Here is a 17,151-nt window from a genome sequence, read left to right as displayed (position 1 = left end):
TATGAATATTTTTTGTAAAAGTGATTTTTTTTTTAGGTTTTTGCAAGGCAAATGGAGTTAAGTGGCTTACCCAAGGCCACACAGCTAGGTAATGATTAAGTGTCTGAGGTCAGATTTGAACCCAGGTACTCCTGACTCCAGGGCCGGTGCTCTATCTACTACGCCACCTAGCTGCCCCAAGTGATGTTTTTTTTCCCTTTTTCATGATCTCTTTTTTTTTAGTTGTTTTTTTTTTTTTGTAGAGGCAATGGGGGTTAAATGACATGCTGAAGGTCACACAGCTAGATAATTATTAAATGACTGAGGCCATGTTTGAACTCGCGTCCTCCTGACTCCAGGGCCAGTGCTCTACCCACTTTGCCACCTTTCATGATCTCTTTAGGGTATACCCAGTAGTGGCATTGCTGGATCAAAAGCTATGCACATTTTTATTTTCCTTTGGGTGAAATTCCAAATTTCTCTCCAGAAAGGTTGGATGAGTTCACAGCTCTACCAACATTGTATTAGTTTCCCAGATTTCCCACATCTGCCCCAACACTGATCATTGTCCTTTCTGGTCATATTGGCCAGTCTGAGAGGTGCGAGGTGGTACCTCAGAATGATTTAAATTGCATTTCTCTAATCAGTAATGATTTAGAGCAATTTTTCATATGACTAGAGATTGCTTTGATTTCCTCATCTGAAAATTGCTTTTGCATATCCTTTGACCATTGGTCAATTGGGGAATGGCTTGTTTGTTTTTTTTTTTATAAATTTGACTCAGTTCTCTACATGTTTTAGAAATGAAGCCTTTGTCAGAAATACTAGTTTTAAAAATTGTTTCCTAGGTGGCGCAGTGGATAAAGCACCGGCCCTGGAGTCAGGAGTACCTGGGTTCAAATGCGGTCTCAGACACTTAATAATCACCTAGCTGTGTGGCCTTGGGTAAGCCACTTAACTCCATTTGCCTTGCAAAAAAAAAAACAAAACCAAAACGTAAAAACAATTGTTTCCCAATTTATTAAATTTCTTTTTATCTTGGTTACAGTGGTTTTGTTTGTGCAAAAGCTTTTTAATTTAATGCAATCAAAATTATCCATTTTGTTTTTAATGATGTTCTCTTTCTCTTCCTTGGTCATAAATTGCTCCTCTTTCCATGGAACTGACAGGTAAACTATTCCTTGTTCTAGTTTGCTTATAATGTTGTCTTTTATGTCTAAATCCTGTATCCATTTTGATCATTTCTTAATATGGGGTGTGAGATGTTCATGTAATCCAAGTTTCTACCACACTATCTTCCAGTTTTTTTTATCAAAGAGTGAGCTCTTATCCCAGAAGCTGGACTTTTGGGGTTTAAAACTGGGTCAATTTGAACTTGAATTCAGCATTGTCCATAAATCTTTTCTGAGTCATTTCTGGACACAACCTAATATATCATTAACAAAGGTGAGGCAAAGAGCACAAAGACAGCAAGTGTGGATGACGGAGGAAATACAAGTAAAAAAATCTGCAACCACTGTATAAGACACTCCCAGTTTTTAGACCCCAAATTTTTCATAAAAGAGTGTATCTTATACATGGGGAGATAGGATAATTACCTAGCTGTGTGACCTTGGACAAGTCATTTAACCCCAATACCTTGCAAAAAGCAAACAAAAAAATTACCAGGCTAGAACAGCCTCTCTCTACCTCTGTCTTTCCCTGCCATTCCCTTTATCATCTTAAAGTGATGATCTTACTTATTTACAGCATGAGCACTAAGCTAGATAAGAGAAGGGATCACCTTCTCCTTAGGCTCTGTGGTCCCATGAAATGGTCTTGGAAGTTGGCTCTGTTCTGGTTGTCCTCTTTATTTCTTTCTAGGTGCAGGAAGTGGAGTCCCTGGATCCAAGACTTAGATCATGTAGAGTCTTTTTTTTTTTTTTAAGGTTTTTGCAAGGCAAATGGGGTTAAGTGGCCTGCTCAAGACCACACAGCTAGGTGATTATTAAGTGTCTGAGACCAGATTTGAACGCAGGTACTCCTGACTCCAGGGCTGGTGCTTTATTCACTGCACCACCTAGCCGCCGCAGATCATGTAGAGTCTTAAACCTAATATTGTTGCCAGCCTAGTTGGGAAGCTCTGAGAAGCTTGGGGGCCCTTTATAGGATGTTGGGAATATGCTACTTTGGAACTGGGTTAAGGGATGAATCTAGTCCTTATAACTTCTACATCCAGAAAACAGAGAGGAGATTATGCCCCCGTGTTTTTTGGATAAGTGTTTATAAGCTTATTTTTATTATACTTTTAAAGTAAATATTCCTTGGTAAAAGTTAATCTTACTATTGAGTGGTTAAATAGAACAGAGGTACTAGAGACCCTTAAAACAGAGGAAGCATAACTGGTGAGGCTTGAGCCATTGTTAGAAACTAGACACCCCTTAATTTTTTTAAGATTATTGAAGAACTGAGGGGTGTGAAATGTAGTATAGCTAGTTTTCAAGATGAGGAAGGCAAACTGGCATCTGTTCTTTTACTTAGAGGTTTTCTTGGGGTAAGAAAAAGTAAATAATTTGCTCAGGTAAACAGCCAGATGTGGGCCTTGAACCTCATTCTTTCTGACTTCAAAGTTAGTTCTCTGCCTCTTAATCACTCATATTTTTAAAGAAACCTGTTTAGCACTTGCTATCTTTTATTCCTCACATTTAAAGAGAAAAAACTATAAACTGCAAACTTATAATTCAATGAACTAGACTATTAAAAAGATCATTAAAGAAATGGTTACTGAAGAGTAGCCTACCCCGAAGGCTCCATTTACCTCTTAGGTGTCAAGAAGACTCAAGGATTGAATATATTTTCCATCATCTCACTGACCTGTTATCACGGCAGGAAGCTGCTTCATAGTCCTAACAAGGGCATCCATTTTATGCTTATGTTGAAGTTGCTGCTATGTGCAGATAGAAGCAAGGAGACTTGGAATCTTTAGGCTGATATTGTTGAGATGACCCACCACTGTGTAGTTGAGCGAGGGAGAGATCAATTGTAACCAGTCTCCTAACATCTTCTAGAGGCAGAGCAGCTGGACTCACGAAGAATCAGCATGGTCTTCAGGTGACTTTCCTGCCCTATCTCAGCACTGGATTGGCTTATCTAGCTGAGATATTCCTATAAAAGATAAGTTCAGTTGAACTACTCGTCCCTTGGAGATACTATCCCCCTCCATTTAAAAAAAAATATTTATTTATTTACAGCCATTTTGCATATTTCCAAGTTGTAAAATTTTCCTCCACCCTTCCTTTCCACCCCCTCCCCCAGCAGGGAATAGTCAGGTTAGCATTTTATATACATATTTTATTAAACATATTAACAAATTAGTAATTTTTTGGCATGAGGAATTAGGATTAAGGGAAAGAGATAATTTTTATAAAGCATTTATCAGGTTTGGAAGAGTTGGGTTTTTTTTTTCCTGTGTGTTTTGTTTTGTTTTGTTTTTCTTCCTGTGGTTGGGGATAATATAGTTCATCACCAGTCCTAGCTCTCTGGATTGTCAAGAGGATTGGCTTCCATCAAGTTTCTTCATCTCATAATGTTGTTGATGTGTACATTGTTCTCTTGGCTCTACTTTCGCTCAGCATCAAATCCCATAAGTCATTCCATGCTTCCCTAGAGTCTGATCCTTTATGGAACACCACAGTATTCCATAATATTCATATACCATAACTTGTTTAGCCATTCCCCAATTGATGGGCATCCCTTCAATTTCCAATTCTTTACCATTACAAAAAGAGCTGCCATGAATATTTTGGAACATGTAGGACTTTTCCCATTTTTTACAATTTCTCCTAGATATAGTCCTAGAATTGGAATCGCTAGGTCAAAGGGTATGAACAGTTTTATTGCTCTTTTGGGCATAGTTCCATATTGCTCTCCAGAAGGGTTAGATCCATTCACAAACTCCACCAGCAATGCATCAATGTCCCAATCCTATCACAACCTCTCCAACATTGATCAGCTTCCATTTTTCTCATCTGGGCTAATCTAATAGGTGTGAGATGATACCTCATTGTTGTTTTAATTTGCAGTTCTCTAATCAGTAGTGATTTGGAGCATTTTTTCATATGATTATATATAGCTTTAATGTCTTCATTTGAAAACTGTTTATATCCTTTGACTATCAGTTGGGGAATGACTTATGACCTTCTAAATTTGTTGCAATTCTCTATATATTTTAGAAATAAGACTTTTATCAGAATTCCTGGTTGTGAAGATTGTTTCCCAGCTTTCTGCATTTTTTTTCTAATTTTGGCAGCATTGATTTTATTAGTGCAAAACCTTTTTAATTTAATATAGTCAAAATCATTCATTTTGCAGTTTATAATGCGCTCTAATTCTTGTTTGGTCATAAATTTATCCCTTTTCCATAGGTCAGATAGATAGAATATTTTTTGATCTATTAATTTATCTATAGTACTGCTCTTCATGTCTAACTCCTGTACCTCATTTTGGTATAGGATGCGAGATATGGATCTATGCCTAGTTTTTTCCATACTATTTCCAATTTTCCCAACAATTTTTGTCAAATAATGAGTTCTTATCCGAGAGGCTGATATCTTTGGGTTTGTCAAATAGTAAAGTGCTATGCTCATTTATAGTTTTACCACCTTCCTTTACATTTTTTTCCTCAGTTCATTTGCTATTCTTGACCTTTTGTTGCTCCAGATGTATTTTGTTACTATTTTTTCTAGCTTGGTAAAGGAGTTATTTGGTAGTTTGATTGGTATGGCACTGAATAAGTAATTTAATTTGGGTAGAATTGTCATTTTTATTATATTCACTCAACCTAACCATGAGGATTTGAGATTTTCCCAATTATTTAGATCTGACATTATTTGGGTGAAGAGAACTTTGTAATTGTGTTCATACAGTTTCTGGGTTTGTTTTGAGAAGTAGATTTCCAAGTATTTAATGTTGTCCACAGTTATTTTAAATGGAGTTTCTCTTTCTGTCTCTTGTTCCTGGGGGTTTGTTGGTCATATATAGAAATGCTGATGATTTATGTGGATTTCTTTTATATCCTGCTACTTTGCTGAATTTGTTAATTGTTTCAAAGTTGTTGGTTTGTTTTTTTTTTTGCAAGGTAGTGGGGATTTGCCCAAAGTCACACAGCTAGGAAATTATTAAGTGTCTGAGGTCAAATTTGAACTCAGGTACTTCTGACTCCAAGGCCAGTGCTCTATCCACTACGCCACCTAGCTGCCCCTTCAAAGAATTTTTGAAATGATTTTCTTGGGTTCTTTAAGTATACCATTATATCATCTGCAAAGATGGAAAGTTTTGCTTCTTCATTGGCAATTCTGATTCCTTCAATTTTTCTTCTCTTATTGCTACTGCTAGCATTTCTAATATTATTAAATAGTAATGGTGATAATGGGCATCCTTGTTTCACCCTTGAATTTACTGGAAATGCTCTAAGTTTATTCCCATTAAATATAATATTTTATGATAGATACTATTTATTATTTTAAGGAAAACTCCATTTATTCCTAAACTTTCTAGTGGTTTTTAATAGGAATGGATGTTTTATTTTATCAAAGGCTTTTTCAGTATCTATTGAGATAATCATATGATTTCTATTGGTTTAAATCCAACCTGATCATGTTGTATTATCCTGGTAATGACTTGCTGTAGTTGCATTGCTAAAATTTTATTTAAGATTTTTATATCAATATTCATTAGGGACATTGTCTATAGTTTTCTTTGTCTGTTTTGATTCTTCCTGGTTTAGATATCAGCATCATGTTGGTGTCATAAAAAGAGTCTAGGAGAACTCCTTCCTCTCCTATTTTTAAAAATAATTTATGTATAATAGGAATTAATTGTTCCTTAAATGTTTGGTAGAATTCACTTGTAAATCCATCTGAACCTGGAGACTCTTTCTCAGGGAGTTTATTCATCATTTCTTCAATTTCTTTTTCTGAAATGGAGTTCTTTAAGTAATTTATTTTGTCTTCTGTTAATCTGGGCAGTTTGTATTTTTGTAAATATTCATCCATTCCACTCAAGTTGTCCAATTTATTGGTATACACTTTGGCAAAGTAGCTCTGAATTATCTATTTGATTTCCTCCTCATTGGTGGTTAGTTCACCCTTTTTATTTTTGCTTCTGGTAATTTGGCTATTTTCTTTCTTTTTTTTAAATCAGATTAACCAGAGGTTTGTCTATTTTATTGGCTTTTTCACAAAACCAATTTTTAGTTTCATCTATGAGATCAATTGAAAAGTCTGACCTTTTTCTTTTGGGCACCAGGTCCTACCTTAGTTCCAAGGTCTTTGTTGGTGCCAAATGGACATGATGGCGTGTTCAATTAGGAGAGTTCAACAGGAGAGATGCATAACAGGTTTTATTAACAGGACACTACATCTCTGCCTTTGCAAGCAGACAGTCCTTTTTTATATACATTCGAGACCACTCTTTGGATTTTATTGTCCTCTTTTAGGTATGCAAAGCAGTATAACTCAAGGATTCCTCCCAGGCTTCCTCTTTCATAATAGATGTTCTCTTTTCTATCAACTTCAAAGGAGCAAGATAATGGTTAAATAAAGAAGGACCAGAGCTCCTTCCTGAGTACACTGAGCACACTCAGATATTTGCTGTTATCAGAGCATTCTGACCTTGTGCAAACATCTGGGTCTCATGTTATCTCAAGAGAACTTCATGGCCAGCATTCTTAACTTTAACCCTTTACAATCAATGGTTTTCTTTCTTTCCATTTTATTAATCTCTCCTTTGATTTTCAGAATTTCTAATTTGGTATTTAATTGGGGATATTTGTTTTTTTCCCTAGCTTTTTTAGTTGCATATAAAATTTATTGATGATCTCTTTCTCTATTTTATTCATATAGTAATTTAGAGATATAAAGTTTCCCCTCAAAACTGGCTTGGCTGAATACCATAAATTTTGGTATGATGTCTCATTATTATCATTTTCATGGATATAATGATTATTTCTATTATTTACTGTTTGATCCACCCATTATTTAAGATAAAGTTATTTAATTTCCCATTAGTTCTTGGTTTATCTTTCCCTGACCCTTTTTTACATGTAATTTTTATTTATTATGCATCATTGTCTGAGAAATGTGGTTTTTGTGCCCTAATACGTGGTTAATTTTTGGTGAAAGAGCCATGTACTGCCAAGAAAAAAGGTATATTCTTTTCTATCCCCATTAAGTTTTTTCCAAAGGTCTATCAAATCTGTTTTCTAAGATTTCATTCACATTCTTAACTTCCTTCTTGTTTATTTTGTTGTTAGATTTATCTAGTTCTGAGAGAGGGAGATTGAGGTCTTCCATTACTAAAATTTTGCTGTCTATGTTTCCTTGTAACTCACTCAGCTTTTCCTCTAGGAATCTGCATTCTATACCACTAGGTGCATAAGTGTTTAGTAATGATATAGCTTTATTTCCAATGATGCCTTTTAAGAAGACATAGTTTCTTTCCTTGTTGCGTCCCACTCTGGGCATCCAGGCCTCAGCCTGAATTTCCACAGCTCTTCGGGTGCCTCTGGACATGAACAACACATTCAATAATGAAAGTCAGCCAGTGAGAGATAAGCAAGAAGTTTATTGCAGGTAAATGCTACATCTCTGACTCACATAGTTGAGTAAGGGTATATATAAGCCTAGTCCCCCTGTATCAGCATTCCTCATCTCCAGGCACTGTGAAAGTGTTATGGGCATGCCACAAAAGGTGTTTATCCTGGAATATGTGGAATCTTCAACAAGGATGAAAGGCAGAGAGATAAGGACCAAAACTCCTTCCTGAGACACTTAAACAGGATGAGGATGAAAGGCAGAGAGATAAGGACAAAAGCTCCTTCCTGAGAATATTCAGCAAGATAAGGATGAAAGGCAGGAAAACAAACAGAGAGAAGGGCCAGAGCTCCTTCCTGAGCACTCTGGTATGGACATTCCTGTTGTCCCCATGACTCTTAGGATGAATTCCTCATGGCCATGTACTCTATTAACGCCTTACATTTCCTTATCCTTTGAATGAGATTGATTTTTACTTTTACTTTGTCTGAGATTAGGATCGCTACCCCTGATTTTTTTACTTCAGCTGGGGCATAATATATTTTGCTCCAACCTTTTACCTTTACCCCATGTGTAGATCTCTGCTTCGGATGTGTTTCTCGTAAACAACATAGTATAGGTTTCTAGTTTTTAATCCATTCTGCTATCCACTTCTTTTTTATGGGACAGTTCATCCCATTCACATTTACAGTTAAGATTACTAATTCTATATTTCCTTCCATGCTATCTTTCTCCATTTATATTTATCTCTTTTCTTTTCTCTTATTCCTCCTTACCAAAATTTTACTATCCTTCCTCTTTGACTTTTCTTTTAAAAATTTAATTTTCAGTTTATTTTCACTTATACCTTCCCTTTTATGAGTCCCTTCTTCACTTATCTTTCCTTTTCCAGGTCCCCCTCTTCCCTGTAGATTAAGTTAGATTTTTAAATCCAAGTGGGAATGTATTTTATTCCCTCACTGGCCTAAATCTATTGATTAGAATTTATTCAGCATTCACATTCTCCCTTCTTTCCCTCTAAAAAAATCTTTGTGCCTCTTCCCTTGATGTTATTTATTGCTCTAGTATTATTAATCAGGTATCATCAATCACAGTTTAATTATTTGCTTAATAAGCTCCTATTGTCATCAAGATATCATCATAGGGGCGGCTAGGTGGTACAGTGGATAGAGCACTCATCCTGGAGTCAGGAGTAGTTGAGTTCAAGTCTGGCCTCAGACACTTAATAATTACCTAGCTGTGTGGCCTTGGGCAAGCCACTTAACCCCATTTGCCTCCAGGGCCGTTGCTCTATCCACTGCACCACCTAGCCGCCCCCTATTCAATTGTTATTAAGATTTATTCTAGAGGGGCGGCTAGGTGGCGTAGTTCATAAAGCACCGGCCCTGGAGTCAGGAGTACCTGGGTTCAAATCCAGTCTCAGACACTTAATAATTACCTAGCTGTGTGGCCTTGGGGAAGTCACTTAACCCCATTGCCTTGGAAAAACCTAAATATATATATATATATATATGTATGTATATATCATCATCATAGATCATTTACCTGATGCTTGATAAGCAGCACTGACTCAAATTGCATCAGATTATAATTAAAATCATTTTTTACCTTAACCCCCTTTTCAAGCATCTTTGAAGTACACACAATCCTCCTCACAAGTGAAGGTATCATCCAAAGCCATATCATTTCTTGAACTATTTGTGCCCCTCTGTCCAGGCCTATTTTCTTTCATACTTTACTTGTGCTCTCCCCAGTAAGGTTAAGAGAAGCACAGGTTCTTTCAAACCTTGATCTAATTGAAGATCTCTGAGTATGGGGAGGCTCTGGAGGTCTCACCTGAGAACTTTACAAATAAGACACTGTCTCAGTTACTTGCAGTTTATGATGGCCTCCATTACACAAGGTGCTTAGCACCTTGTGATTAAAATCAGTCAAAGTATAATGAGACACTTAAGTTAAAGTTAACATTTTTTTTCAGGGCTTTTTGTCTCATATATAGTGATATCATCTTGGACCTCTTCTACTGAGAGAAGACCCAATTATACCCAAATCCTTTAGGTTCATTCTCTTGAATTCTATTCTACCCTCTATCCTTAGAGAAGTAAAGTTGTAAAGAATTATTAGTGTTATATCTTCCCTTCTAGGGTTGCATACAATTTGATAGTCAAACAATATTTGTTTAAAAGTTTTGTTTTTTCAGTCCCCTTTTCATTTACCTTTTTAATTAAACTCTTTAGTCATGTATTTGGCAATTGAATTCTCTGTTCAGTTCTACTCTTCTCTGCAGGAAATTCTGGAAGTCCTCTGTTTCATTGAACACCCATCTTTTTCTCTGACAATGTATGCTGAATTTTGTAGGGTATTACATTCTGGGTTGTAATCCCAGGTCCTTAGCTGTCTGAAATGTTATTCAGTTTTTCTGATCCTTCAATGTTGAGGGGTGTTATGCCTTTTGAACTGCAGAGCTCCTCGTCCCTCCCAAGCATCCCCTGAGGAGACAAAGGGCACTTTCAGAATCCTGAGTTGCCTTGGCCATATTTATTTCCTGTGTGTGTACGTTACTATTATACTTTGTTTTTTCCTCCTCCCGGGTCCTAGGCTCTGGGTGCATTTGTGGGCCAGTAGACTTATTATTATTCTTGCTATGCCGGTTCAGTAAATGCTTTTTCCGAGGTGAGACCCCCCCCCAAAGTTCCCATTAAAACGCCGGAGGTAGCAGGGGCCCCCCTTTGTGCCAGTCCAGGTTGGACGGTGAGTGGGCCCCGGGGGTTGGCACTTGGAGGTGGCAGGGAGTGGGCAGGGAGCCTTCCCGCAGGAGGCCCGGGTTGGCAGGGCCTCGGGGCGGCACGCTCATCATTCTTCCATTTCTTCAGTAGAAAGGGGAAGAGGCGCCAACCTTAGGCCGGACTGGAGCCCCTCCTCGGCCTGCCTCTCCTGGGGAAAGAGGGGGTCCGGGGCCTTGCCCTCGGGTGGCCGCACCCCGGGAGGAGGCAGACCCCGAGGCGCGGCCTGGGGGGTAACTGGGCATCCAGCACCGGGCTCCGGGCCTGGGACGACAATGGCGGGGGCTCCGCTTTACGGGCAGCCGCCGCGTTGGTTCACTTCCGGGGGAGGATGCGCCCCTGGAGCGCACCCCTTTCCGGGCGCACCCCGGCTCCGCCCCTCCGCCCAGCTCGGGGGCGGGGCAGAGCAGGCGAGGGAGGACCCGGAGGGGGCGGGGCCGAGGAGGGCCGGCGACCGGCGCCTGCGCGCTGGGCGACGGAAGTGCCGCTCCGGCCGCTGCTGCGCTACCCGGAAGCGCTGCCCCCGCCCCCGCCCGCAGCCAACATGGCGGTGGACTCGGCGATGGAGCTGCTATTTTTAGACACTTTCAAGCACCCCAGCGCCGAGGTAAAAAGGCCGGCGTCAGCCCAGCCGCTTCCCCCGGCCCCGGGGAGCCTCTGGAGAAGGCGCGGGGTGGACCCGGGGCCCCATCGCGGCCCCCCTCCTCCGCCCTGCGGGTGCAGTCGGGAAGCGGCCGCGGCCCGGGCCCTCGCTGCCCGCTGCGGGGGGGGCGCCGTCGGGGGCGGAGGACGGTTCCTCGCGCGGCCTTTTCTTCTCCTTCCCCTCGTCTCCTTTTGCGGACGGTCCCGGGCCCGCCGCGAAGGGAGGGTCAGGCCGGGAGTGAATGGCCGAGGCCGCGGGCTGTGTGCCCCGCACGGCGGCCTGGGGACGTTCGGACGCGGCGCGGCCGATGCCCCTGCGCGCTGCCCTGCCCCGGCCCGGCCCCGGCGCGTCCCCCCGGCCGCTTCCCGCTCGTAGCCGGGGCAGCGCCGTGGAGCGGGCAGAGCGGACGCCCCGGCTCCTCTCTGCTGTCAGAAGTCGCTTCTCGTGAAGTGCTTCAGCGGCACAACCCAATCCTTTTTTTTTTTTTTTTTTTTGCTTATTTGTGTCAGTTCTTCGAGCTCCTTGTTCACGAGACTTCCTGCGGGACGGGGATGTTCGCTCTTTTCTGTGGTTTCCGAGCCGGGCTTTGCAGGGGCGTAGGATTGATTACTCTGGACAACGGCACGTTGGGGTTGAGCATCTAATGTCCAAGCTGTTGTGTTGCTTAGGATTTCTTGATCGGAAGTGTGGATCTTAGGATCTTCTTGTAGGAAGTGTGAAAGCGTCACAAATTCATCGCTGATACTGAAAAAAAAACACGAAAAAGAAGAAAGTATCCCATTGATGGGGCTGGTCATCATTTTAGTGAGGTCATTTTGTAGGAAATAGTACTGTTAATATCAATTGAATAGTGATTGAATGTCTATCAGTTTTGAGGGCTGTTCCTTATACAAAGACAACATTTGCTTCTAATCTAAAAGGAATATAAGAATTTTGGGGAAGAGGTAAGAGAAAAAATAATGACTTGTCATGAATAGAAAATGGTAGGGTTGGCAGGGACATTAGTGATTTCCTAGCCCAGTATTTTCCAACTTGAAGTCCAAGGGAACTGGAGAAATTATTGCAACAGGTTCCTAGAACCTGTGGCTCAGATGAAGGAATAGATTACATCTTCATCACATCTGAAGATGACTTAATTCCAGGAGGGATGGCAGGATGCAGAAGTATTTTGACATGCTAGAGCATTAGATTGAATATCTGATAAAATGAAGTTCAGAGAGGTAAATAAAAAAAGATTTGCATTGCATACAAAAGATTAATTTATAAGTATCAGAGGCACAGTCAAATTATTTTTGTTCTGTAAAAGATCTGAGGGTAGTGGGCTGCAAACTTAATATGATTTAGCAGTATGTTGTAGCATACTGTAAAAACTAATATAATCTTGGAATTCATTAAGTCATGTATAAGCTTCTTCCTGGAATAGGGAGTTGATTGTACTATTATGTTCTGTCCTCATCAGACTTCTTTTGGAGTTTTGCATTCCATTTTGAGGACTAGTTTAAGAAGAACACTGGTAAGATAGAGTGTGTCCCCCAAGGTGGACCACTGGGATGGGGAGGGGCTTTGAATGCCTGTCATTTGAGGATTGGTTGAAGAAACTGATAGTTTTGTCTCTTAAAGAAAAGAAGGCTTGGGAGGAACATGTTAGTTGTGTTCAAGTGTTTTAAAGTGCTCCTCTGGAGGGAAGGATTAGATATAATGCGCTTGGCCCTATTGGAGCAAGCAGCATTTGAATGAAGGTTGCAGAGGCAAATTTAGACTTCATGTCAAGAAAAACTTCTAACAATTCAAGAGTTCAAGAAATGATAGATTCTCCCTACTTGGAGGTCTTCAAGCAGAGATTGGATGACCACAGATATGTTAAAGTGGGGAATTACTTTTGTGAATAGTTTGGTCACTTAGGTCTCTTCTGTCCTAACTTCTGTAAGTCTATGATTGTGATTTTGCTCTTTAGTGCTAAAAAATTATGTTGTGTGACTCAATACAATGAGTAAGAAAACATCTAAACATATTCAATTAAAACTACCTTGAATTTATATATGGCTTGGTTTTTTTTTTTTTTAGGTTTTTGCAAGGCAAACGGGGTTAAGTGGCTTGCCCAAGGCCACATAGCTAGGTAATTATTAAGTGTCTGAGACCGGATTTGAACCCAGGTACTCCTGACTCCAGGGCCAGTGCTTTATCCATTACATCACCTAGCCGCCCCATATATATATTGCTATTTTCAAATGCATTGTCTTGAGTAGAATAAAATAGAAGTTCATTTAAAAGCATTATTGCATCCAATAATTTTGTCATTTTTTTCAATCACTGAATATTAATAGTATAATTGTTAGAAGTTCTGAATGATTTTTTTAAAGTAAAAAGGAGTTCCACATATAGTTGGCAATCTTTGTTATAGTTTCTTCATTTTATAAAAAAGGAAACTGAGACCTGTAGAAAGAGAAATGACTTTTCTAAGGTTACTTGCATGGTTGACAAAAAAAAATTGTAAGTTCTTCCACTCCCTGTCCATAATTGTCCCTTATACCGTATTGCTTTTCATGATAGTCTATGAATAAGTGTTAAAATAAAATAATACTTAATAACACTAAAAAAAAAACAGTTGCTCATTTATTATCACTTTTCAGTCAGTTGACTTACATTTAGTAAATACCTTTTCTTTGCCAAGTAGGGACTAGAGAGGGGAAAGACATTGTTTTCACTGTAATTTCATGATATATGGTATAGGGTATAGTACCTCCTTTACTTCCACTTTTTGAGTGAAGAGATAAGAGTTTGGAGAAATTATATGATTTTCCCAGAATATGATAGCTGGGAGATCTTTTTACTAATTGGTATTTTATTTTATTTATTTTTTCCAATTACTTGTTATGTAAGTTTTCATCATTTCATTCACATGCATATTTATAAGTTACGGCAGTGAATAGTCTGGTGAACATTGTACTTGTATATTTGTCTAAATGTAAATTTTTAAAAAGTGAACATGGTATTCATTCCGATTCTGTAGTTTTTTTAAATTTAAGGCAATTGGGTTAAGAGTGACTTGCCCAAGGATACACAACTAGGCAATTATTAAGTGTCTGAAGTTGGATTTGAACTCAGGTCCTCCTGACTGCTGGGCCAGTACTCTATCCACTATGTCACTGCCCCAGCTTTTCCCATTTTTTATGAACTGTTAATCATATAGGCCTAGTATTGGTATTGCTGGGTCAAAGAGTATGACCAGTTTTTACTGTTTTTTGTAATTGGATTAATTTATAACTCCACCAAGCATATTAATGTCCCAGTCCTCCTACAATCTCTCCAACATTGATTGTTTTCCCTTTTTGTCATCTTTACCAATCTTGATAGACGTGAGGTAATATTTTTTAATTTGCATTTTTCCAATCAATAATGATTTGGAGCATTTTTTCATTTGATTATATATAGTTTCAGTTTCATTTGAAAACTGCCTGTTCATATCCTTTGATCATTTATCAATTGGGGAATGACTAGAACCTTACTGGGAGGTCTTTTTTCCTTCATTTCTACTCCAAGTGCAAATCTTTTTCATTTTAAGCTATACAAATTCAGAGAAAGGACTGTCAAACTGGAATGATTTCAGAGAAGGCTTTATGGAACCAGGTAGGAATTGAGCAGAATTTCAATTATTAGTTACCCAGAAGGGCATAATTGCAGGGGTTCAGTGCCAGTAACTCCTGTAGTTTTGTCTAAAGCCAATGAAACAGTTTCTCAAACATTTGTTAATCATCTTATATCCTAGGTGATGAGGAAGATAGGTTATATGAAAGATAGTATGTTCTCTCATTGATTTTACAGTCTTCTAAGTAGGATGGGATGCATAAGTAGTTGTAATGTCACATAGAGTACTGGGCTTTTATTCAAAAGTGAGAGAGAGATTGTTGAAAAGGAAGATTGAAGCCAGATTATGATGGCCCTGACTTCCTTGCTAAGGGACTAGAGCTTCATTCTTCAGTCTTGGGGAATCATTGAAGGAAGTTTTTTTTTTTTTTGTTTTTTTGGCAAGGCAAATGGGGTTAAGTGGCTTGCCCAAGGCCACACAGCTAGGTAATTATTAAGGGTCCGAGAACTCAGGTACTCCTGATTCCAGGGCTGGTGCTCTATCCACTGTGCCACCTAGCCGCCCCTGAAGGAAGTTTTTGACCAGGCAAATTAAATGAATCATCTTTGTCATCTTCTAGATCTGATCCTAGCACCTTACTTGGCACAGGGAATACTCAACTCTGTATTTTGTGAATTGACTTGAAAAGAAACTCTAGGAACGCTATAATTTGCCAGTAAGAGACAGGAGATAACATTTAAAAGACTATTGCAGTTGATATTATGGTGAGGGGAGATTGGACTTAAGAAGTCACAGGGGAAATAGAAAAGAAATGAGAGACGTTTTGAAAGAAGTATGGTATCATAAATTTAGAATTGGAATGGAACTTTTATGATAATAACCCCCTTATTTTATTTTTAAAGTTTCTTGATCAATTATGAAATCTTTTAGATTTTTTTTATTATTGTCATTGTGTAAATAGTTTTCTGGAGCTGCTTAATTCACTTTTCATAAGTTCATGCAGATTTTCCCAGATTGCTCTGAAACTTTCATATTTGTCATTTTCCCATGATACAAAAAAATTTCTTTGCTTTCACATGTCCTTACTTTGTTAGGTGAGTTTCCCAGTTGATGGGTACCCACATTGTCTACAATTTTTTACAACAAAAAAAGTGTTGCAATAATTATTTTTGTATATTGTCCTTTCTCTATATCATGCCCATGAGGTGTATTCCTAATTGTATATTGTTGGATCAGAAGATTTGCACAACATAGTGTCATAGTTTGTCTAAATCTGTAATTTTTTCCAGATTGCTTTCTAATTTATCCCACAGCTTCTTTTCTTCTAAAAAAAAAAGATTTTTAAAACATTTTTCTCTTTTAAAATTTTGGTTTCTAAACTCTCTCCCTCCCATTCAACCTCTCCTCCACTTACTGAGAAAGCTAGCAAAATTGAACAGTTAATATACCTGAAATCATGTAAAACATTTCCATATTGTTTGATTTCTTTTATTCTTTAAAAATATTTTATTTATTCCTATTTACCATATTAACCATTTATTCCCCCCCCCAAAAAAAAAGGGCAAAAAACCAAAATAAAACATTTTGTTTCATTTTTACCCAAGAGTTCATCAGTTTGCTGGAGATGGATAGTGTTCTTTTATCATGGGTCCTTTGGAATTGCCTTGGATCATCATATTGATCAGAGTTGTCAAGACTTCTGTAGTTGATCATCAGTACAGCATTCTATTACAGTGTATGAGGATCTTGCGGTTTTTCTCACTTCACTTTCAGTTCATAGGGATTTTGCCATGGTTTTTTGAAGTCACCACCTTTATCATTTATTTCTTTTAGTACAATAATACTTCATCACAATTACATACCACAACTTATTTAGTCATTCTCCACTTGTTAAGCATCCCCTCAATTTCAAGTTCTTTGCCACCACAAAAAGAGTTGCTACAAATATTTTAGTATGTATAGGTCCTTTTTTTTCCTTTGGAAGTTCAGACATAATAGTTGTGTTGCTAATTTTATAGCCCTTTGGGCATAGTTTCAAATTGTTCTACAGAATGGTTAGACTAATTCACAACTCTGCAGCTGTGCATTAATGTGCCTGTTTTCCCTCATTCTCTCCAACATTTGTCATTTCTAATAGTGTAAGGTTGTTCCTCAGAGTTGTTTTAATTTGTATTTCTCTAGCCTACATTTATTTATTTACCTACCTGTTCATCTATTTATTTCTTTATGTACTTATTTATTTGCAAGACAGTAGGGTTAAGTGACTTGCCCAAGGTCACAGCTAGCTAATTATTAAGTGTCTGAGGCTGGATTTGAACTCAGGTACTGCTGACTCCCAAGACCTGCTCTATCCACTGCACCACCTAGATGCCCCCATCAATAATTATTTAAAGCAATTTTGCATATGAATGTAGATGACTTTGCTTTCTTCTAAAAACTGTGGGTTCTTATGCTTTGACTATCATTTGAGGAAAGAGTCTTATTTTTGTAAATTTAAGTCAATTCCCTTTATAGTTACATTATGAGTTCCTCATCAGAGAAACTTATCCTAAAATTTTTTGATATTCCTCCATAGTTTATGGTTGCCTT

General features: G+C 38.6%; 1 protein-coding gene across 1 annotated transcript in view; it reads left to right on the top strand.

Moving 5' to 3' along the window:
- Positions 1 to 10,854: 10,854 nt before the first annotated feature.
- VIRMA (vir like m6A methyltransferase associated) overlaps positions 10,855 to 17,151 on the top strand; it is a 91,818-nt gene continuing 85,521 nt past the window's right edge. Inside the window, exon 1 of the mRNA XM_074200234.1 lies at positions 10,855 to 10,940. Coding sequence (XP_074056335.1) covers positions 10,878 to 10,940 — 63 coding nt within the window. The 5' untranslated portion in view covers positions 10,855 to 10,877. The remainder of the gene's footprint in view (positions 10,941 to 17,151) is intronic.

Source organism: Macrotis lagotis, chromosome X (genome assembly GCF_037893015.1).
Source record: "Macrotis lagotis isolate mMagLag1 chromosome X, bilby.v1.9.chrom.fasta, whole genome shotgun sequence".
NCBI lineage: Eukaryota > Metazoa > Chordata > Mammalia > Peramelemorphia > Peramelidae > Macrotis > Macrotis lagotis.
Note: the sequence above shows the minus strand (reverse complement) of the source record. Positions and strands in the feature narration are given on the sequence as shown.